General features: G+C 41.6%; 1 protein-coding gene across 10 annotated transcripts in view; it reads left to right on the top strand.

Annotated features, from left to right (window-relative positions):
* The window catches only part of dab2ipb (DAB2 interacting protein b), a 77,540-nt gene that overhangs the window by 9,939 nt on the left and 43,021 nt on the right, over positions 1-24,580 (top strand). For 2 of the 10 annotated variants that reach the window (XM_077497376.1, XM_077497375.1), the window contains exon 1: positions 281-428. The exons of 4 other annotated variants lie outside the window; for them this stretch is intronic. In XM_077497376.1, the coding sequence (XP_077353502.1) occupies positions 401-428 (28 nt within the window). In that variant the 5' untranslated portion in view covers positions 281-400. Of the gene's footprint in view, positions 1-280; positions 429-6,902; positions 7,116-11,623; positions 11,840-16,602; positions 16,705-24,580 lie in introns of those variants that run through there. 4 more of the 10 variants (XM_077497379.1, XM_077497377.1, XM_077497378.1 and 1 more) reach the window with 3 other exon arrangements.

Below are 24,580 nucleotides of genomic sequence, written 5' to 3'. Positions count from 1 at the left end.
AAAAATGCTCTGAAGGTGCCAGAAAACAACCAAAAATGACACGCTTTACCTCGGTTTTCCCAGCGGCTAAATTTCCCCGCCGAGGGGAAAAAAAAAATGTGCTGATCGGCATCAGAGTTGAAACCGCTGGGCCAAAAAGCTCCTCTGCAACCACAAGCCTCTCTCTCTCGCTCTCGCTCTCGCTCTTTTCGCTCTCTCTCCACCCCCTCACCGGCTCTTTGCCTCCTCCCTCCAATCCACTGCTGTACTGTACTGGCTCTCCCTCCCTGTCTTTTTTTTTTTTTTTTCACACCACTCATGCGAGTTGAATCGGAGCAGCAGCTCGGTCCGCGGACAAAAAAAGAAAACTGTTGCATTAGCAGCACTTTTGGACCTTTTGACCATGGATGTTTGAGTTACCATGGAGCCCGAACTGGATGCTCAAAATGGTGAGTGACCATCTTAAGACACCCAAAAGTTACAACCCGACACTTTTTGAGAGCTAAAAAGTCGCGTCCGGCTGAAGAGGCGATGTGTCTGTCATCCTTAAAGGAGAACTGAAGGCAAAAACTTTCCTTGCAATAATGTCTTGTAAGTGCCGCCGCTAGTCTAAAAAAAAAAAAAGTCTTATTCTGGTTAATATTCCCCCCCCCCATAATTTTATACAGTTACGTTCGGAAGTGTTTAACCGCAATTAACCGTCCTCTGCTGTCGACTGAAATTGACGTCAAAGTACCCTCGGGCTCGCATTGCGACATCACAGCTCACCTGTTTGCTGAATTTGGTCACGTGATGGCCACTTTTTCAGTCGCTAGTAGAGGGAGGTATCAAGCAAAATGGCAGCACCCTGAGATTGGAGAATGGATGGAATAATCTGCTTATTCCATGAACAAGTCCCGCCTTCCTGCATGGCGTCACGTCAGTCATTATAGCCTCACCGAAAATCTGTCAAATTTTGAACTGTTCTTCCTCCAACACATCGCTTCCAACAAAAGCGAGGGGACTCCTAAGTGAAACTGTCCAAATTTGGCCCAGTTTTCCTCGCCAGTGTCATGTGGCCCGCAAGGTCTCAGATTCGAATGGAAAGCAAATGTGTTAGAATGTCATTGACAAATGTTGGACAAATAACACATTATCAGTCGTAGAAATTTGCAATTTTGATTGGTTTTCAATAGGACATTTGTCTAAAGCAGCAAATGTGTCTCTTTTTAAAGGGGAAGTTAACCCCCCCAAAAAATTTTGACAATAATTTATTCTTTAGAGCCCCACAAGTCTAGATATGATATTCTGATGAATATTGCATTAGTGGAGTTAAGCAGCAAAATCCATCAGTTTTTATCAACATCAGAAGGCGGCCATTTTGCCATTTGCTGTCGAGTGAAAATGACATCACAGTTGCTCAGGTAACAACCAATCACAACTCAGCTTCAGTAAACAGATGAGCTGTGATTGGTCGTTGCCTGAGCCCTGAGCAACTGTGACGTCATCTTCAGTCGACAGCAAGTGGCAAAATGTTGTTTATGCTTTGTCATCTTTAAGTTGACTCCCTTCCACTTAAATGTCACCAACGCCACGTGCGGTACTTTTCCTCCGCCTTTCACTTTCGCAGTCATCTACCAAGGCAACAACGGGAGGGCTGCGGTGGGCGCGATAATGCCATGCTTCTGCCAATCCTGATTTGTATGCAGCGTGTCGCTCGCCTGTGGGTGTTTGTGTGCGGGCGACGGCGAGAAAGAGCGAGGGGGCAGCATGGGGGGGAGGGGTTTAGTCAGAGGGAGAGAAAAAGAGTTATGTACACAGATAAATCCCGCGAGGATCAAGGCGACAGTGTAGTATTTTTTCTCCTTCCCCCCTTCATCTTCTTCGGCGGCCTCCTCGCTGCTCCCGGCCGCCCGGAATGTTTGAGGCTCAACCGGATCATTAAGAATAAGAAGAGAAAGAAAAAAAAAGGGGGGGGGGGGGTCTGGGGGGCTGGGAAGCAATAAAAGTTGGCTTTAACTAAACCTGAAAAGATGTTGTTTTTGTCCTCGTGGCTGCTGGGAATTGTTTAATCAATCTCCCCGAGATGACGAATCCAATGAAAAAGAATGCTTGTAGACTGAAATTCGAGGAGGGTTAACTAGGACCAAAAATGTTCTGCTGCCCCTGTCGTTAATTGCGCAGCTAAACAACCAATGGGGACATGTTAGCTTTCGCAGCAAAAATTCCGTTAACATTGTTGTATGTTGTGTGCAATAAAACCTTTTGTGTATATATTATTATGTACCTGTGCCTAAAAAGCAAAGCCTCTGTTGCCAAAAAAATAAATAAATAAATAAAGTTTTAGTTAACCCTAAACATTTCTTGACGATAATATGTTATATGTGACCTGACTAGTCTAAACATGACATTCTGCTTAATGTTAAGTTTGTGGAATAAGAGCAAAATCCAGCTGTTTTTATCCACCTCAGGGGGCGGCCATTTTGACACTTGCTGTCGACTGATGATGGCATCAGTGTTGCTCAGGGCTCAGGCAACAACCAAGCACAGCTCAGCTGTTTTCTGAAGCTGCGCTGTGATTGGTTGTTACCTGAGCCCTGAGCAACATTGTCATCATCAGTCACCAGCAAGTGACAAAATGGCCACCGCTGTGATGGATTTTGCTACTTAACTCATATTCCACTAAGGCAATATTAACCAGAACATCATATTTTGACCAGTGGGACTAGCCCAACCCCCAAACCGAACCCCCCAACTTCATAAATCTATCTCTACACCATTGTAACCCTATGGAGGTTAGGGTGTCTGGAGTTGATTTGGACACGTCCTCAAATAAGGCTACATCTTTCAAATTGTTTTCTTTTTTTTCTTTTTTTTCTTTTTTTCCCGAGTTGCCGCCGGTGGGAGTTCTGCTGATGCTGGACATTCTCCCGCACTTAGCGTATGTTTTGGATCCACGGCGACACTGCATAACTCAAATAACAGAGCTGCGTTTTGAGCTGCAGCAAGCGTCGCGCCGCCGTTTCACCGACTCCCGTCTACATTTGGACGCCGCTCCCGTCCACTCAGCAATTTTGTTTTGGAATTCAAAGGGGGAATCCTATTTCTCTTAAGAAGCACCCAAAGGCATGCTAAGTGCTAAAGCTAGGAGAAAATATCAATAAATCCAATAAAATAATAATGGCGGCACGTTGTCTTTTAGGGCAGGTTTGTCAAATAATGCTTGGACTATTTACAAGTGAGACATTTTTTCCCAAGACCTTTTCATAAAGCTGATACCAAGTAAACTTAGCGACCTTGTGCGACCCTGACTTACTTTTGACCCGGCATGTGCTGCCAAGCTGCAAACATTTTGCAATACTACTACTTTAGTTATTATTTACATATATTGAATTAGAATTGTGAAAATATTTTCTTCTCATCCTTGCTGATGGACAAAAGCACACCTTTTGTTCCATTTTCCACGCGGCCGTGTCTTGAACCTTTTTCAGAATTGACCAGATTTCATCCAGATGTAAGCAGTGGTTTTGTGGTTTTCAAGCGCCTTCGGCGGCGTTTTTTTTTTTTTTTGTGTGTGTGTGCTTCTGCCAAGGAAGAATGCGCGTCGCTCTTTATACAAGCGTAGCCTCACTTGTTTTGTCATGTGCTAACCATCTCGCCCGAATTTAGTGCTGCGCGGAACCAGGCGTGTATATTTGAGTATTTTAGGAACCTGGCCTGCAGTTTTTGTGCGTACGTGTGTGTGTGTGTGTGTGTGTGTGTTTAGTTTAACGCTGTAATCTCGTTTTAAGAGAGGGGAGTCGATTTTGTGGCAGGCCGCAGAATTAAATTTAGCCCAGAGAACCCGGGAGTCATGAACCTTGTGAGGTCACAATCTTTGCCGACAACTGATTTAAGAAAAAAAAAAAAAAACATCCAGTTTGTTGCCCTTGGTGTCCTTTGTGTCATGTAAACCGTTGCTGCTAGCTCAGCCTTGATTTTTCTGTGTTGTACTCGGTCTCCATTTTGCTGTTGTGGTTATGAAAAGCCTACTAGAACATCTGAACTGTATTTGAGCGCTTTAAATGGTGATATGTGTACGCGTTATTCTGAAATCAGACTGATCCGTAGTTGTGAAGGTGTGCACGCTTGTGCAACCACATTACTTCAGTTTCTTGTTTTTAGTTCAGCTTCTGAGGTGATTTTGGTAAAAATGTTGTAAAAGTTTTGAAATTATTTACCCTGGTTACTTTTTTCATGACAGAAATCTGAGATTTTATCAGGGGTGTGTAGACTTTTTTTTTTTTTTTTTTTCCTCAACGTAGCCCGAAGCATTTCATGACTGCTAATTCTTATGTAAATGCATCAATCCCACACTGAGCGAAGTGTGCCGGGGGCGCTGGTGAGAGCGACAGGAGAAAGAGAGGTGAGGAAAAACAAAACGCGGTAATATATCGCCGCAGTGTGATACCAAGCAAGCAGTCGAGACAGAATGCAGTCCGGCAAGTCTTTCCGCATCAAAATAGGACGCTGGAGGAGGCGAGAGTAGATTATGCTTACATGTCAACAACCGAGTTTTAAAAATTCTATTTTTTTTGTCTTTGGGTTTTTGAAAAGTTGAAAAATATCTCTAGTTCATTTTTACCCCAAATTGCAGTCTTCCCTCGCTATAACGCGGTTCACTTTTCGCGGTCTCGCTGTATTGTGGATTTTTTTTTAAGTGCAATTTTGCATATTTTTTTACAGTAATATACCCATTTTATAAAATTTATGAAGGTTTGAACATTGTCAATGTTTGAACATTGTTTGAAATGTGAGAACATGTAAATGCCTCAATGAGAAAAGTGTATAAATTGTGCGGTCGGGGATTTTAGAGCCTTAAAACATTTATAAGAGTTGTAAAACATAAAGCTAACTACTTCGCGGATTTCATTTATTGCGGGTATTTTTTGGAACCTAACCCCAGCGGAAAACGAGGGAACACTGTAAACACAATCCTACCTGCATCTAAACCTAATCCTAAACCTTAATTCTAACCATAACCAAAGCACCCAACATACAAGTAGAATGATGTGGCTATGATACACTTATAATTCTTGTTTTTCATGTACATACGGTGGCCCTGAATAGTCAAAAAGGTGACGTCACACTGACAAAAGTCAGTAGAATTGCGTCCGTCATCAAAAGTGCTTGCTTGCCATGCAGCTTCATGCTTGATAGCAATCGATCACGTTAAACCACGTTGTAGTCCTTATTCCCTTTTCGCACCTTCTCAGGTGTGACAAAAACAGAGAGTGAGCGACCGCCAGTGCAGGATTAGGGACAGGGCGAGTAGTTGAAAGACGAAGAGCGGCGTTCCCGCGGACTCCGGCACGTCACTTTGTAATTCTATAGGCCGCATACCACAACGTATTTGCTCACCATGTCCTTTGTGGGTCTGCAGCGTTGCACTTTTTACCCCTTGGTGTTGACGTGTTATATTTTTTTATATATTCATTTATGATACATGTTTTTAATAATAATAATAATTATTATTATTATTATTATTATTACTAATATTTTATTATTATGGATTTTCCGCAAGCATATATTTACCCCCCAAAATACAAATATATCCTTGTTAATAATAATAATAATAATATTAATAATACTAATAATAATCGTCATCATCATCCCAACAGTTATCATAAGGGACTTTGGTGTTCATGTCTGAAAGGGGAGCAGCTATACTGCACCATTGTTTGTAATCGTACGCCACGATGAGACAAACAGACGGCCTCCAGGCTTTTGAGTAGTGTGACTGGATGGTGGGATGAAGTGTCATGTGAAGTGAAGAAGGCGAGGGTGCACTGAGAAGTTTGGGGGGGCTTCCCTCCATGGACAAATGTTTGGCTTGACAAATGTCCCAAGCAGAAACACGAGTGTCATTCTTCAGAAATGGGAGGAGGCGGGAACATTGGGGGAGGGGGGTCTCTTTCAGTTTTAAAACTTGCTTGGTTGGTCTTTGTGTTAGTTGCCTCTTAAGACTTAAGTGCATTCACAAAAAAAAAAAAAAAAAAAAAAGAGTTTTATAGGCAGTGTGAAAAGAGACATCAAATCAACAGAAAACAGATTTAAAAGATTTTGTAATTAAAATAGAAACATCTGATTCAAAATCTGTTGTCACATGCACAATTCATCTTCACACCACTTTGCATATTCATGTATGATTGTATATTTTGCAATTTTCTTTCTATCTATCTAGACAGACACTAGCGAGTTAGCGAGCTGTATGTAACGCTTTATCGTAGTCCATCTCGGAAAAAAAAAAATGGGCTGGAAAAAAAGCCATGAAATGAAGGATATATTACATAATAAAAATAAAAAAAAACATCTCCCCAACAAGTACATGTCTTATTTGTACAAAGCAAAGCTTAATCAGTTAAAAAATAAATAAATAAATAAATAAATAAAATAAGTTATAATACCTTTTTGGGATCTTGAGAAGGTTTAAAAAAATGGCCAACAAGTAAGAAAAACTACTAAAATAGAGTACCAGAAGCATATTTTGAGATTTTAGATATTTTATTTTGCTTTGAGTGGATCGAGTTACTGTAGTGATGATATCAAAAATCCAGGAGGGGTTTCAGTGGCGAAGAACTGGAGTGTTTCTGGTGAGGCCCGAGCCTGGCCCCGCGGTTTTTCGCTTGGGCCGCAACAAAGCCTCCCATTGGCTGGACGGCGATGTTGGAATTTGGCTCCCAACTCCACCTCCTCCTCCTCCCACCTTCTCCCACCTCCTGCTCCCTTCGCCCGGAGGAACAACACGTTGTTCCCTCTACCTTCAACAATGAGGGGGGGACTAAACAGTTTACTTCCTAACTGAAATCAGCAAGGACGAAAAGAAAAGAACGGGACGCTCCAGCTTTGTGAGAAAGTGTGTGGGAGGCGGAGGTGCTGCATTGGTAGATGGGGGCTGGGAGGGTGAGCCCTGCAGGAGTCCTCAGTCAGGACACACATGCACTCTCTCGCTCTCTTTCACACACTCTCACATAGCAGAGGAGTTGCTTGGTTGGTCAGCTCACTAGGCTGGGAGCCTGCATGACGGGGAAAAGGAAGCAGAAGGAGCAAAAAAAGGAAAACCCCAGCTCCTACTTGTTGCTTTGGTTGGGATTTCTTCCTTGGGATGAGAGTCTGAGGTAAGGAAAAGCCTCCCCCAGATTTCGCACCGTCATCTTTCCCCACCGCCAACATGTGTTTACATGCCACACATTGCGCCACGGTCCTTATTAGACTTTATTTAGTTTTCATATTCCATTATGTGAACTTTTCCATGCAGTGGTAGTAGTAGTAAGTGTCTGTGAATGTGTCTGGGGGCATTGTTGTCCTATTATTAGAGCGCCAGCAGCTGTGGGGAAGGAAGTAAGGCAGAGAAGCGGGATTACCATTGGGGGGGGGGGGGGGGGGGGGGGGTGGAAGAAATGGGGCGAGGGGGGGTTGAGGGGGTGATCCAGCGGGAAATACGGACTGATTTTTGGGGACGGCGTTCCCAAAAGTGGTGGTAGTCAGAAATCCACAGTGGAAGTAAAGATTTTGAGGTTGATGCCTTTCACACAGGTCATTGAAGCTGGATTTTCCTCAGCTTTCTGTCCTGACGTGTAAGGTACAGATAAAAGATTGGCGGGGCTGACCCGGGGAATTTGCTTTCTTCAAACATATTATCAAGGAGGAAGTGTATATAGGTAGTTTAAGAAGCGAGACTTATCTACTCCGATCCCTTTATGACAAACATTTGTCACTCTCATGCAAATGTTTCTTGCTTCTGATTATTGCCTGAAGCCTTTTTCCAAGATTGCTTTTTCCGTGTGTAAGATACTCAAGCAGGATTAGGATACTAAAGTTGACCCTAGGGATCTGTCAATGTCTGACCTATCAGAGATTTTCACGCATCTAATGAACCGAAGCCGGCTTTTTGAAAGTCACCTGTCCCAGTTTGTAAGGTACCGTTGCAGGATTGTGGAGGGCTGAAGTTGAGCCAGGGAAACTTCTGATGTAGTATCAGAGACAAAGTGTGCTGTTTAACACCTGAGACAGAGACATACAGTACTACCAAGATCCCTTTGTTGCCGGACTGAGGGTTCACGCATCCAACAATCCGAAGCCGGCTTTTTCAAAGCTCGTTCTCCCCCTTTGTAAGGTACCGTTGCAGGAATGTGGAGGGCTGAAGTTGACCCAGAGACATTTCCGATGTAGTATCAGAAATGAGGTGTGTAGTTTAACATGCAAACTTTACTGCCTGGAGCCCTTCAGGTCATTGGCAATTGTCCTTGTCTCGCTGAGTTTTCACACATCAAATGATCTGAAGCCAGTATTTTCCAAGTGTTTAAGGTACTGAAGCCGGACTGGGAAGGCTGAAGTCAAGCTGTGGGAATTTTCGGTCTTCTGACAGGACATGGTTGTTCAACAACTGAGACATACTAACCTTCAAGCTCTGTCTGAGAGAGATATTCAATCTCCTATAAGCTCCCTGCAGTCTTGATCAAAACTTTTTGGGGAAGAACTCCAAGAGTTGTGAAAGTGGAAGACTACTCTGGCCATTACAACCTTCCCCAGGGGGGTTGATTTGAATTCTTCGTCCCTACTACCTGAGTAAATGCAGAAACTGAAAAAGTGGGAGTATTTAATGGGGTGTTTGGGAGAAGGTGACATAGCGTCTCTCCCTCTCCCACCACCCACCTCACAAACACCTCAGTGTGTTTTTTGCTGAGGAGGTTCGGCTCTTGTTTCCTCCGCTTTCCTTCCAGGTTTTCGAAGAGCGGCTATGTAATTAGCCACTCATAAATCCACAGACAAGTGAGGGTGTCTGACAGCCGTATGTAGCAGTGGCGTCTTTGAAAGGTGGCGTTTGTTGGCGTGTCGTGCGGTCGCGTGCGAAGCATCGAACGTTTCGGAAGGAGGGGCGTATCAGGGAACGCGTGTTGCTAATTAGCGCTTCCCTCACTTTGATTTGCTGTCAATTACTTTTCGGATGTTCTGAAACGCTACTATAATGCTTTTTATGCTATTAGTATAATGAATGCTATTAGGCTACAAAACAACAACCGTCCAGACAACAATGAAGACTTTTGTCCGCCTCTTAAGATGTTTTTAGCTTCTCATTGGGTCAGGCAGGAAACGGAAATCATGCCAGCAGCAGAATAATGGATCATTTTTAGGGGGGGTAGACACAACGTTCACAAAGCCAATTTTTGCTAGAAGAATGTGCATTCTAGTGACAATGTATCTGTTAGAGGGCAGTATTGCTCTACCTTTGAGCCAGAGAAAAATCTCAGGGCACACCACCAATCCAAATCATCAATGACCCATCCATGAATTGGAACAGGAAATCAACCATTTTTGTTTGAAAGCAGCAATTTTGCTGCAAACGAGGAACATTTTTTATATGCCAGACAGATGAGTGGCACTTAATTACAAAGCTATATCTCCTTGGCCATCTAATATGTGGCAAAGGGTAGCATCAATATTTGATTCCCATTTCCAGGATTGGACAGGAAAGGAAGAGAAGTTGGGGTGGGAACCAAACAGAAAACAGGAAAGAAGGAACATAAACTCCGCTCCCTGAGGTTCCCCTTTTTCCCTTCAAACGTACCTCACTTCCTGTCACGTGGTCCGCCCAAGCCGCAACAGGAGTGCTATTTTTAAGAAAAATGCTGTGAGTGTCTTTGTTGAAGCAGCTGTGTGCGGACTGAACTTTCCTTCCTCCTCTTCTTCCTCCTCTTGAGTGTCTACCGTCCCTTAGTGATTGACAAGAAAAGGACATAATTGAGAGGAGATGTGTGAGAATATTTGTAAAAGTGCCACAAAATGCAATGCAGTATCTGGTTCCTGTTGGCGTGATATAGAGCTTTAAGTCAGTACTGCAAACCTTTTGTGAAAATAGAATTAAATTTGGATGTTCTATATTGGGTGTGTCCATCTCGGTTTGACAAATGTTTATGTTGCGCTAGCTACTAGCTTGTTTGTGTGTTATCTCTTTAGTGTGTTATTAGTCACTGGCATTACCAGTTTAGTTTGGTAGAATGCAAGCTAGACTAGAAGTCAATACCGACACAAAACTCGTAAACAAAATAGTGCTTGTTTGAAAATGAGGACTACTGAGTGGGGACTGCTATCTTAGCTTAGCTCGAGCTATCCGCTAGCCATTTAGCTGCCAGCTAACTGAGGTGTACTGTTGTGTGAAGAAAAGTCTTTTTATCTGGATCTTCTGCGAATAGTGTCCATCCTTCTGTGATGATCGGCTCCGTTAGCCTCTCGCTAGCCATATCCTACATTCGACTACATGACATTACATGCGATTACAAAGCATGCGTTTGCAATCTTGCTCTCTGTTTTCGGACCACTTAAAATGCACATGGCCATTTAACAAATTACGCCCATTGTTAATGTCAACAATGAAGCCTCTGTGGCTGCATGAGAAGCCGTGAATTCTTCAAATTCCGACATCAGAACACTGAGTATTACTCAATACAATGAGTGGACAGCTAAATCCAATATAATGCTTCTACAGTCTTTTTGCCTCAATGTCAACCTTGTCTCAAATGTTGCCATGCAAGAAGGACTTCAAATATCGTACATGCAAGATTTAAAAAAAAAAAGAAAAAAAAAAAAAAAAGGCAAAGACACAGCAACCAATATTCAGCATATTCAGACTTTTTATTAATGAGCCAAACTGTCTGTTGTTTTCCTGGACTAGTTACTAGTTACAGGATGTTATTAGCCTCCGAGGTACGTGGGCCTGTAAGGAATAAAAGGCATTGGATAAAGTTCTTCATTGAGAAAGACAAACTTGTTGTGTTTGTTGGAAAGATTTCTTGAAAACGAACTAGTGACTTTATTTATACTTAATGCGATTTACAACCAACTGTGGAATGACTAGAAATAAATACAGATTAAAAATGGGTATTCAGTCAGATATAATGTAATATCAAGACTATTAAGGTTTTGGTATTAGTAGCTTCAACAAATGTGACAAAAAAAAAAACATAATTCAAGTGACTGTAGCATGAACGTAAATTAATAGTCAGTCTGACAGTGCTGGTCCACAAATAATGTTAGCAAAGTTGCTAGTCGCTGTCACAATACATTTACGTCTTAGTGACTGCACCTAACAAAACAAAAAATTGGCTTGTATTTTCCTACATAGGCTTTTTAATATGAATTGTATTACTAGTATATGTAAACTTTTTACAAACAAGTTGGAGGAAAAAAATATACATTTTAGCTATCTTATATGCTAGCTGTATAACCACTAAAGTACTTTAGCCACTTTCCCAATGTTTGCTTTATTGTTAGCCAATCAACAATCATTATAGAAATCTAGCAACATCACACAAGAATCACATACTGTATATGCATAATAATAATAATAAAAAAAACTTTTAGATTATTTAACCTGAAGCTTTGAATTATGAGCTCACGTTCAATCCAAACGCACACTCGAATAAATTAAATTTCATATCCATAATCTTCCATGATCACATCAACGACGATGAGTAAGCGACTGAAGATTAAGTTTGGCTAAACTAAATGTTCACTATTCGAGTACCCAGACGAGAAACACCGCTTTGAGTTAGCCATTCCCCAGCAGAGTTAGCCAAAGAGGCTAACTGGCAAGGTGGTTTCCCAATTGCACACTCAAGGCTTTCTCTTTTTGCTTCTTCCTTCTTTCGCTCCTCTTTTGCTAGGATGTTGTCTGCCAAGGGCTGGGGGGGATTTACACGGCACTTGGCTGCTAGATTAAAAAAGAACAGGATTACGAGTTAGGAGGAGGAGGCGGAGGACGACGGCTTTTATTTTTAAAGCGTGTGCTAACATGCGTGAGCTCTCGGTGGGGATCAATGAGGTCTCTGTCTTTCTGTTTGGGGTAGGGATGCACTTTTTCCATTTTGCTGCATCTGTCACGTGTTTTGTTTGATCCGCGCAGGTTTGATTGAAACGGATTCCTGCGACGTAAGCGTTCTTACCGTAATCCCGATATTATTGTCTCGTTGTTTGACATGTGACGGTGTCAAAATGACGCTCGGTAGCAGCTATTTAAACGTCAGCACAATGTAAAGACCACTGGACTAGGCTTTTTGTTTTTTCCCCCCACTTGTTGTCCATTGATTTTGAGTTGTGTACTCCTAGCGATTAAATTTTGGTGACTTTTGACCACGGTAAATATGCTGATGTGGCAAATTCAGTAGAAGTACAGATAGTTGTGTAAAAAAAGAGACTATGGTAAAGTAGTAAGAAAATGAAAAGAGACCATTTTAAGAAATACCAAAACATATAATACAAAAAAAAGAAATTTACAATGAAATGGTTAGTAATGTCATACATTATAAACAGTGTTTATTGTGATTATTTATTTATTTATTTATTTATTTATTTATTTATTTATTTAATTAATTTTTTTCATTTCTGGCTCTTTGGGATAATTAAAAAATCTCAGACCAAATTGACCCATTGACCACAAATAAGAAATAGATGATAATAATAATAATAATAATGATGAATTGTAATTAAATGGTTCACAATGGCGTTAATGTGTGATGCAAACCATTTTTAATGACTTATTATTTTGTGACTTTTGTATTAATAGACATCCCTGGGTGAAATTGACCCAATTTGAAGTTTTAAGACTACAAAAAAATAATAATAATAAATTCAGGAAATTGCACTGAAATTAATCGTAACAGTAGAGTTAATAATTTATTAATAGTGTTCATACCCCCTACACACGCGCGCGCGCACACACATTTAAAATTCACCAGGTCATACTGACACTTGCTTTAAGTTTTAATAAATATGGCAGCTAAATACAATGTAATGTAATGGACTTAATAATGTCATAAAACTGTAAATTTCTCTCTCTCTCGCTCGCTCTCTCTCTCCCCCTCTTGTTTTGGACACTTTTGTCAGTGTCAAATTGACCCAAGCACCTAAAAATTTCTGTTGCCTGGAAGAGAACACAACGAAAGGCAGCTTAACAGTTGCGATTAGAAAAGCCCACCGAGGAGGGAGATAAAAAGTAACATGGGTTATGATGATGCAGTGACCTCTGACCGGCTTAACGCTTAAATCTCCCTGCGGGCATCCTCTCATTTTTGGGTCTGGCGAAACTTATCTTGGAGTATTAGAATTTATTATTCGGCCAGTAAAATACACAAGTCTCCCTGGAAGTATTCCACTAAGTATACTTTGCAAATGTGGAATCGTTTGGAGTTGTGCATTGCCGCTCTATCCACAAGGGGGAGGTATTGGACTGCATTCTAATATCCATTTCACTTGTAGTCTCTTTGGTAACTAAGCACAATCAGATTTCTGCCAATGATGTTCATTATTGATCATTCATACACCTCCTATGAGCTCATTGCTGCAGTGTTACCCGACTATCGTAAGTCATGTATGTTTTTAGTTAAGTAATAAGTGTTAAGTGCCGCGCTGAATATCATTACGGCCTACTAAAAGGAACAAAAATAAACCAGTATAGTATGCATTCATTGTAAAACATGGCATTTTATGTATGGTTTATGGTTTAGAATGTGCAACAACCAACTAAATCTAAAAACTAAACCGAGGTTTAAAAAACAAAAACAAAAAAAACAAACAATAATAATTACTAATTTTTATTTTCAAACTATGTACAAATGTGCAAAAAAAAGTCCATAATCCAAACATGTAACTTTTGCAGGGCCCTAAGCAGGAGCGTAATTCTGCTGATTGGCCACCTGGTGGCAATACAGATGTATTGATATACAGTGCAAACACTGGTTGCTTAAAGGGTTCTAAAAAACAACAACACTGCGACACCGATGCTTTTCGTTGACCCAAGATCTGTGATGTCACGTTTCTTATTTTGCATTAGCATTCAGATAAGCAGACCTTTATGTGCTCGTTTTAAATGTACAAAGTGTCATTAATTCTCTTTAGTTTGACAGTAAACTTGGAGTTCACTGTACTGTCCATCTTGTGATGTTTTTGTTTGGTGATGTTGAACTCTTTTTCTCAAGTCAAATAAAGTGCCCTGGCTCAATAAGGGTTGGTAAACACTGTTAAAGAGGAAATGCAGTTTGGGGAATCTTGGCCCTCATCCTTAACGATTCAGCGTTTGCTGGAAATTGCAACAAAAGAGCTCCTCGTCATTTACAGACGCTTCCTGAGCACGCGGGCTCCGTGTCCACCTCCGGCCGGGCGATGGCTGAATAAACAACAGGCAAGCGCATTCTGCGCGAGGCTCTCTCTTATTGATACGGGGACAATAGGGCTGAGTGTTAGCGATCGATGCGGCTTCCTTTGCATCTGTAATCTCTTCATCAGTGTGCTGTTGCTATATGCAGGGAAGAATCACTGCCGAGTAGTACACTTCAGTTGTATTTAACTTTAAAGTACAACACATTTGCCTTTAATGTTTTAGAACCTTTTGGATTTTTCTTTTGTTTGTTTTCAGGTGCATTTCCAGTTATCAAGCTATTTAAGAGTTCTCGTGTCTTCATGACATAACTGTGACCTTTTGTCAAAATACTACAAACTCTACTTCTTGTCTTGATTAAATTAGCCTATTAAGTGACCCATAGTTAACCCCGTCTCACATACATAGGAAGTGAAGCTTGGAATTTGAAAAAATAGGAAAGGCAATAAAAGCATTTTCCCTCATAGAGGCAGCACTTCACTTACGCTTAGCAATTATTGTGCGGACCTGTGCATGTAGTAGAAACATTGAGGTGGTTGCAACTAGGCGAGCGGCTTCTACTTATGGAAGTGAAGCCCAGACCGTTGGGGAAAAAAAACACGGAGCTGTAAAGGCAGTGGATGTATTTTCACTCATGGTGGCAGCACTTGAGGGTGGGCCTGGGGGTGGCATTAAAATTACGTAGACTGCACCACATGCACCGACGCTCTATTTTTAATTGAATAAGAAGGAATTATTCTCTCGTCTCATTTTCTTATTTCTACATTGATGTTCCTTTGGATGTTGATTTCCCAAAGGCACCTTTAAAATAATCAGCCAAATCATTTTTTTCCCTAGAAAGGCACACTTTTGGATAACACACATTTTTAGTACATTATGGCCTAAAACTTGTAGACCTCTGCTTGACTGTTACATATGTAACTGTTGACAGTCTTGACAGTGGTGGCAAGTAGCAAAGTTTTTCAGGTACATTATAGGTATGTAGGTTTATAGGTAGAAGCAAAATATGCCCCATCTGTGGCCTTACTTCCGAAAATCATTTATGTTGTTTGCTACAATGTCTTGTGACAGCCTAAAAACCACAACTTTTGGTGTTCCACAAAAAAAACCGAAAGTCGACTTTGACCTGCTACCTTGAAAGCCTGCAAATTTGTGAGTCTACTTCGAACTAATCTCGGTACCTTCCTCACAAGACAGCAAGTAGGGAAAAAAACTGGGTGAGACGGGTATTGCGAAATGGGTTTCTGATGCTACCTCGGTAAATTCACAGATTGACTTTAAGCCCTCATTTATCAGTACCTTACACAAAGGGCCGCAAATTAGGTAGAACGCTCCGTCGATGGCCAGTTTGAAAGGAGCTTCTGATGCTACAGACAAAGCCGAAAGATTTGCGGGTGGACATCAACCTGTCCAATCCCGCGTCGGTACGGAAAAATCGGGCTTCGATGGCCTGTGTGAAAGGTTTCCAGTGAAACTTCGGAAGCCAGAAAATTTGCAGGTTAATGGAGCTTTCTGATGCCGGCATATTTACGGGTTCACTTGAACCTTCCAGGACAACAAACGTAAAACCCCGGTTTGGTTGGTCAAAGTTCGGCTCGACTTCAACACAGCGACCTGGCAAAAAAGACAGGCAACTGCTGGGTTTTAACAAAAGCAGCGTAAAGGGGCTCAAACCCAGAGATCACGACGGTTGGTTGTTAGCTGATCTCCTGGGCGGGGAGGCGCTTTCCTTTTCTTTCCTTTCAAAGGCAAACCGACTTGTTCCTCTTCTGTATGCCTTCAATTGAAGCTTTGTTGAGGAGCATGACCCGAATGACTGGAAAGCAGCTGTGAACAAAACACCAGTTGCCGGTTGATCTCGTAACATTTACGCTTCACATCCGTAAAAGCGTGTTGTTCTCTAATATCTGCTGCTTGTTTCTTTGAAGTCTTTATCCGTGCTTGTTTGCGTTTGTTGTCGGTCGCGTACTCTCTTCCTCTTTAGTGCGAGTGGTTTTGCATGAACTTTCACTGCATTACAATGGGATCTTTCTGTGTTGTATCAAACAAGGAACAGTGGCATTTTTTTTTTTTTTTAGATAAAATTCCTTCTGTCTACCGCACTGGGAAGAGAAAATGCCCGCCAGGATACACGCTCACACACGCAGTATTCCGGACCTCTGGGATCTCGTTGTGGGAAAACTTTTTTTGTTTTTTGTTTTTTGTTTTTGGGAAGTAGTAGGGTGGGAGGGAGTGTTTTAAAGGTGGAGCTGCAGGGACAGGCAGGACACGAGCTGCTGCAATCTCTTCATTCTACCCTGTGGAATGTTTGGACAATGGAGGAGTTTCAGTGCAGGAGCACTTTCCTATGAGAACTTTTTTTTTTTTTTTTTTTACTCACACTGAAGAGGACTTGAGTTTGTAACAAAGACTTCAGGGTAGCGGCAAAAAGATGGCGGGGATTACCAGGAAGGGATCCGGGAGACGGTCGTACTACTACAGATTCTTGGGCAAGTCCCGACTGCAGCGTCAGCGCAGTCGCTCTCGCAGTCGAACCCGTCCGGCCGCAAGCAGGGGTAATAAATGCTGTCTAGTAAATGACATCTAGTACAAATGTTCTCAACTGTTGTCACTCTGGGACACAAGTGGAAATAGTACTCACAAGACTGTAGTGAAAGTAGTACTGATTTAACACTTGTACTTGTTCAAGGTCTAAAAGTACCAAAGTAATAAAAAGAAAGTTTTTCTGCCAATTATATACGTGCCTTATCCGGAGAAGATAAAAAAAATCATGTCAAACTGCATGTTGTTGTTTAAGAGCTAGCTAAAACTACATATTCCAGTCGCATTGCTAACATTGTGAACTGAAAAACAAAAAAAGGCTAAATAGATATTGATAATGACTGAAAACATTTTTTGAACGCCAGAAGCTGGTAGCTTTAAGGCTGGCACAAGACACAACGTGTTGACCACAAATAATTCGTGTAGCCGACAGCATCAAACAGTTCTCTTAAACATGGGGAGCGACGGGAAATATTTTGCTTCTCTGACTCCGTTGCACTCCTCATTAATGTTGTCTGGTTCAAGTTCATCCACTGAAAGCATATCGCTAGCCAGGGCATCTGTAGACAGAGGCTGAGCTGCACTGTGTTTGTACACGGAGTATACCTGTGGTACTTTACATAGCAAAAGTTGTCCCTATGGCGGACCGGAAGCTATCACTTGTCTAAGCTAATGCAGTAAATATTGGTATGAAAAACACCTTTAGCCCATAAGTCTAAAATCAGACTAAAATCCTTTTATTGTCAGTATTTATGTTACCTTGGGCAAGTATGCTTTTAGACTAACAAAATCCAGGCTGGTATAATTAAATATATTTCAACAAGAGTACTTTAACAGGCTGACTATAATTATTAGTAATATAGTGTGATAGGCTAGCTCATAGCATTGTATAGTTATCATAGTGTAGCTGTTGTGTAGCTATTAGGGGTGTCACGATTCGCCAACTCCACGATTCGATTTAAATTTCGATTTTGGGGTCACGATTCGATTTTTTTTTCGATTTTTTTTTTTTTTTTTTTTTCCGCTCCCCCACTTTATAACACAGAGGCATATGCTTCTGTAGGCTAAGGCTAGTCTATGATCATTGGTTCTATTCATTGTACAGTAAATCTTATTTCAAAAGATCGGCTACATATAGGTGATGCAATTTCCATATTATTTTTGTGTAAATTTATGTAATATATAATAATTGACATTAGGCAGGAATGATCAAATTCAAAGAATTTATTTACAATATAAAGTTAACCGTCTTGTTCTTACTGAAGTGTAAAATAAAAAATAAAAAAACAAAAACAAAAAGTCACAGTGGGTGCCTGCCATCTATTGACTGTTTTTGGTTACAACAGTGTGCTGTGCGTTCCTCTTAAAATAATGTGCAATGTGCAACAACAACAAAAAATATATTGTATCCAAAGTCATGGAACAAATACAGCCTGAACAAACTATATCCCAACATTTACAGTTGCTGGGCATACTGTAGCGTGGTTCAAGTACACTAATTAAATGTTTGAATCCAGCGTTTTCCAAGGCTGCAGGTCTGCTGCTATAAATAGACCTATGGATCTGGCGTTTCGCGCGAGCTGAAGTGTGTGGAAGTTTCACTGTAAATGAGGATGAAATAGTTGGTTGGACCGTTGTTTTCCCACTTCTAGTTGAATTTGATAAATCTAAATCTTTGTGATGCCTGCGTAAATGTCCCGTCATGTTTGTCGTGTTTCCCGTTGTTACGGCTGGCGGCTCGGGCCCGCCGCCGGCTCCGCTCCCCTAGTATGTATGTGTGTGTTTGTGTCGGCTGGTGCCCGTATAATGGTACTTCAGTTTGAATGCGCCAGCGCGACACTCTGATTGGAGGACTGTGCCAGCGCGACACTCCGATTGGACGACTGTGCCAGCGCGACACTCCGATTGGACGACTGTGCCAGCGCGACGCTATTGTGTATCCGTGTATTATACCCCTATTGGTTATTGTTGTTTCTCCTCCGTTCTGTCAGTTCTGTCAAATGCGGTTATTATTTGTTCACCTTCCACTTTCACTCCCTTGTCAAACCCCTGCCTGAAATTTCAATTAAAACTACTCAGATGTTAAAGTCGACCCGTGTTTATCTACTCTATATTTTCTGTTATTGTGTTACTTCCCTTCCCCTTGACGAGCCGGGCGTAACACCGTGGCCGAGTACAGTACGCGCACATAGCATATCTTGCAACTGTGGTCTTTTTATCGACAACGTGAACGTTGTCGACATAACTCACCGGGAACGCAAAATGTTTCCAAACTGGTGACGAGAGAAGCGGGAGCGGCTTGAAGCACCATTGCTGTGTCTGTCCGCGCTTGCCATCATGACTGCAGGAGAAGTCAGCTAACAAGTGCCGTTAGCTAGTAGCTGAATGGCTGCGTCTCATTTGCTTTCCTGGGAGGTGGCGGTGGCGGCGGGCGCGGGGGGTGGGGGGGGGCATCGAATCGTGTGTCCTCTCTTCTATTTCGATGCTCGAAATCGTGACGTAATTTCGATCGATTTCGATAAAAAATCGAAATCGTGACACCCTTAGTAGCTATTAGCATTAGCATTTAGCTACTGTATAGTTATCATACTGTAATGTATACTGAAGCTATACAGTATGTGCAGTGTGCTTTAAAAAAAAAAAGATATGTCCATACCATTGTAAATCGAGGACCCCATGTAATTCTTTTGACTACCTGTTAGTAACACGCCCTATGAAGGTGGTGCCCAGCCCACTTTTGGGTCCCTGCAATAAATGCCAAGATAGCCATTCGCTAAGGTGATATTGATTATGTTGGATTGATTTCAATCAACAAGCATTCATTTCCGGCTCCACCGCAGCTCATGACAGTTTGGCGTTGGCATTCGCGCGCTGCCGCTACCTCGAGGTCGCCGTGGCAACAGTTGACAGATGATACCTCGGGGTCAAACTGCCTGTTCAGGGAGCGGGGGGAAGGGTTGGTGTGTTTTTGTGCGCTTGGAGTCAATAGGCCCTTTCACATTGGCTATTGCAGCTGTTTTTTTTTTTTCCTGGTTTGTTGTTCTGTGTGAAAGGTAAGACGCAAAATTAAAGTTGAGGTTGACCCGTGACAGCACCTTTCACACTTCCTTCCAAAAGTAGATTTTTATTTTTTTATTTTTTTTATGCATTGTCTGTGTGAAAAGTACTGATTTGAATGATGAATTGAAGTTGACCTGCAAATTTTCCAGGTTTTGACCTGCAAATTTTCCAGGTTTTGAGGTTGTATCATTCAAAACTGTTCTAAAGTCGAGTTCAAATGATGTAGTACTTAACCATCGCCACCAGTGTCATCTGAATTACTCCAAATTAGGAAGTACACACTTGACAACTTCAAAAAGCCCAAAACTCAAGGCTGTTGCTAAGTGTTTGTTGGCGCTGTGAAAGATGAAAGAGTTGCGTTAAACTGTTGTTTCGAGATCATCCGCGCAGAAAAGCGCATTTCCAAAAAAACACACTTTGCCTTGATCTTAGACCGCCGTCGGAGTCTGAATGTTGTGGTTGGTCTCACAGGCACCTCTTGACATGCTCGTTGTCCCCGCGGCTTCCACGTGAGCTCATGTGTTATTGTTTTTTGTGCGTGCGGATGGAAAGTCTGCTATCAGTCGGCTCTGTTTCCCCTTTCTCTCCCTCGTCAGTTTGGTGATATTTGCATAGCACATGACACCGTGTACACTGGGAAAACTGTGCCTGAAAAACAAGAACAAAAAGTCATTCAATTCGGTATCTGTTATTTAATTTTAAAGCAAAATGATCTCAGGAATGTTTGACTTGGAAATGTTTGTTCAAACAAGTAAACATAGCAAGCTTAAAAAATTACCACTTGTCTTAAAACTGGTATATTTGTACTACCTGCACTCATCGAATTATGGAATTTCTTATTCTAAGATCAGCCAATAATGAAATCTAAATAGCAAGTTGTATAATCGTATTAGATTAGCTAGAGAAATTCCCTTACACAAAAACTGCCAAGTAACAAGAAATCTTGGCAAATTTTAAACCATCCCACAGCTACAACGGTACTCACAAGCATTTACTGTATTCTCTCTTTATATAGCTTGGGAATGCTGTGTTATTTTACCTCAGAATTTCCCCAGCTAAATGTTCAAATGTAAAAAGCAAAAGCTCCTTCAGGCTTTTCAAATCCCTCAAAAAAGTCCAACATTTCGAGCCGAGTATTTGTGTTTTCGTCAAACTTGTTTTGTTCCCGTGCATGGGCGGATTCCCAGGCAGGGAGAACATTAGCAGTGGAGGAAGAGAAACCAGACAAGATTGCCTTTAGCTGTGCTTATGAAAACCAGTTTTGTCTCAGCATAGAACCAAATGTTAGGCTGTCGCTCTGGCTTGCTTCAAAAATCTGTTCTTCGGTCTTTGTCTGTTTTCATAGGCACCGGACGCTTGTAACTCAAACACAATCCCACAGGTTGAGTGACCTTGTTTTTTGGGGGATCCCATGTTTGAGTAAACTGAGTCAGCGAATCACTAACAATGAACTGATACAACAGGATCACTTTGACTCCACCAACCGCAGTCAGTGAACTGATAAAACAGAATCATCTGAATCCCCTAACTGAGCCAGTCAACTGATACGATAGAATCATCTGAGTCTGCTAAGAACTGTTTCACCTAAATGATCTTAGACCACTAATTCAAATTAGTCCACTAATACAACCAAATCCTCCGAGATCTGTGTTTCTGATGATTCCACTCCCTTGACTCAGTAAACCAATACAACAAGTCATCTGACTCCACCGTGTTTCCGTTGAGTCCACTAACGTTCAACAAAATCAAATGACCTGAATTTGTGGTGTTTCCATCGAGTTCCCTTCTTTGATTCAGTGGACAATTACGACTTGACTTGACTTGACTTGACTTGACTTGACTTGACTTGAATCATCTGACTCTACAAACTCGAGTCAAGTCAACTGATACAAACAAATAATTAGAGTCCAGTTGTTTCCAGTGAGCCCGCTTGGCCAAACAAATAAAACGATACAACCGAATCATTTGAGTCCGCTAACTTGAGTCAGTGCACCCGAATCATCCAGAACTTCAAGCTACCATCTTTCCCTGCTGTCTCAGTCTACAAGCCTTGGGCAAATGGCGGAGACGGTCCAGATGACTTAGTGCTTTTTCTGAGCATCACCGTAAGACTGCAATAACAGCGGCAGGTGCAGGCTAATCCTGCCTGTAATCCGTAAATATGGATTCAAGATTACACAGAAGAGCCAGACAGTGCTGATTTTAAAGGGACGGAGTGCACAGTTGCTGCTGAATCACGATTGATTTTTGCATAAACATGAACTTCCTCCGCCTAACATTCGTTTCTTCCTCCAAGTTTCTGTCGAGTCCCCAAATTCAAGTCAATCAACTGATACAAGTAAATAATGTCTGACAACTGATACTAAAGTGAAACATTTTGGATCTGTCATTTTTCCAATGAGTCAGATAACTCTAGTCAGTGAACCGATACAACCCAGTCGTCTTGAATCCCCAATCTTTCCGGTGAGCAGGTCCGCTACCTTGCGGCATTGACTCAATAAGGGAATCATTTAAGTCTATTGTGTGTCTAGTGAGTCTGATAACTTGAGTCAGTGAGCCGATTAATCTGAATTGTCTGCATCCATCGTGTTTCCAGTGAATTCGCTAACTCGAGTCAGTGAACCAATGGAGGTAGTCTTGAGTTCGTTGTGTTTTAGGTGTGAACACTTGGACATGAAACTAATCTGTGCACCTCTTTATCAGCCTATTGTCTCAAGTAAATACTACATCACTGGGGTCAAAAGTCCAGCACTATGTCATTGCGCAGACAAAGAAGTCCTGTTGTTTCTTCTCTCGCACACGTGAACATGTTTTTCTTTTGTTCCCTGCGAGCCATAATGATGGGCAAAACTGTGCCTGAAATGTGCGCCGTGTCTTGTGACCTCTATTACACGGATCACCATTCAAGCGATGAGTCGCTAATGAGACAGCTCTTCGCAGGAGGCCAAATTGCCTCGCATTGCATTGTTCCGTGATTGACATTAACGCAAAGCATTTAAATTCAAGAGACGGTGCGTAAGCCCGTTGAGGCGGGTCGTCTCGCACCTGAAAGGTGGGCGGGAGTGAGGAGAGGTGGGGGGTGGATGGCAAACAATCTTCCTGACAGCTGTGAGATTTTTTTTTGTTTTATTTTTCCAACCGAACATCTTGTCGGCCCGCAGAGGATCTAAACAACGCAGCCAAGTTTTTGACAGTTTCTCCAGTCTTTCTGTCAGGCAGACAGATCTGAAAGTAGGCCTATGTTTTGTTTTGTTTTTGTCAACCACTGAATCATAAATCTAAAATGAAGGGCAATGGAAGAGTACGGGTAGGATAAGAATTAAATCTCGGGTGTATGGTAAGGGTATAGCCAAAAGGGGTCACCAATTCCAGTCCTCAAGGTCCGGAGTCCTGCAGGTTTTAGATGTTTCCGTCTCCCAACACACCTGATACTAAAGATCAGGATCGTTACCACGCATGCTGATGAGCCGATTATATCAATCAATCAATCAATCAATCAATGTATAGCACTTTTCATACAAAAAAATGCAACTCAAAGTGTTTTACATAAAAACAAATCCCCATAAGCGACCGAATTTGCAGCTTAATAAAGCAAAATAAATTTGAACGGAAGTAAAACTACGCACCCTTTGACAGACACGTAACAGAGAGGGCGTACAATTTGTGTGTTTGCTTGTCAAATTTTCAACCTCTGAGTTTGAATTCTGAGGATTTTAATTCCCAGACCATTGTGACTGAAGTCCCAAAAAAAAGCTGCAAATCACCTCTTTTTTTTTGCAGTTACCGAATGAATGTGTACTGAACCTGTGGGATCACTTAGACCAAGAAAAATATTCAAAAACAAAAAAATCCAAGAAATAAGGAGACAAGCTTAGTCACTGCAGAGTGTCTATTTTAAGATCTATTTTAAGATCGAAGGCAGGCAACTTGAAAGTGTTCGTGTCTGTGTTCCTGTCATAACACAAGACTTCTCATTCTGTTTGGAGGATATTTTTTATTTTTTTTTTCAGCCCTGAGGGTGTCAGCTTCTTGTCATTGCGAACAAGCCGCACTCAGGATCTCTTGCTTTTTCTTATTTTCACACCTCTTTTATTTTTGCATTACTGATGTACATATACGCTGCAGCCGTCCCACTACGCCATTACAACATCTTGCATTCATTTTCTGTGACTTTACTGTTTTTGTCGGCATTCTCCTTTTGTTGTTTCGTGCGAAATGCGGCAGCTGTTGTCGGTTAAAAGCGGCAAATAGCGAGGAGGTTATCTACAAAAGAGACAAATATTTGCCTCGGGTCGTAAAAGACGAGATTGTTGGCGAGCTAAATCACTGGCATGAGTAGATAGACTTGGTTTTGGCACTACGGGATTATGTTTCGGACCTGCCCGCGATAGGTCAAAATTGGCAATATGAAGAGACCATCCATCCATCCATTACCTTAATTAACCGCTTATTCCCCAATAGGGTCGCGCGGATGATGGAGCCTATCCCAGCTGGCTTCGGGCAGTAGGCGGGGTATACCCTGAACTGGTTGCCAGCCAATCCAGGGCTGGAGAGACCATGTCAAAAAAATATATATACATATCTGGTGTGTGCTTTTTCTTCTCCCTCCCACACACTTGAAACACATTTAAATTATTCTAAACACACCTTTTAAATGTATTTATTTGTGTCTAACATCAGTTTGAGTAAACAAAAAGAAGACTCCTTCACACAGTTGTCCAAATAAGAGCCTCAGCGTGCTTGCTTCGAGCTGTTAATTTGTTTTTGGCTATAAATTGTCAGTAAATTAGTGGCTATTAGTTGTATTACTTTCATCTGAATTTTATGTAA

Source organism: Festucalex cinctus, chromosome 15 (genome assembly GCF_051991245.1).
Source record: "Festucalex cinctus isolate MCC-2025b chromosome 15, RoL_Fcin_1.0, whole genome shotgun sequence".
NCBI lineage: Eukaryota > Metazoa > Chordata > Actinopteri > Syngnathiformes > Syngnathidae > Festucalex > Festucalex cinctus.
Note: the sequence above shows the minus strand (reverse complement) of the source record. Positions and strands in the feature narration are given on the sequence as shown.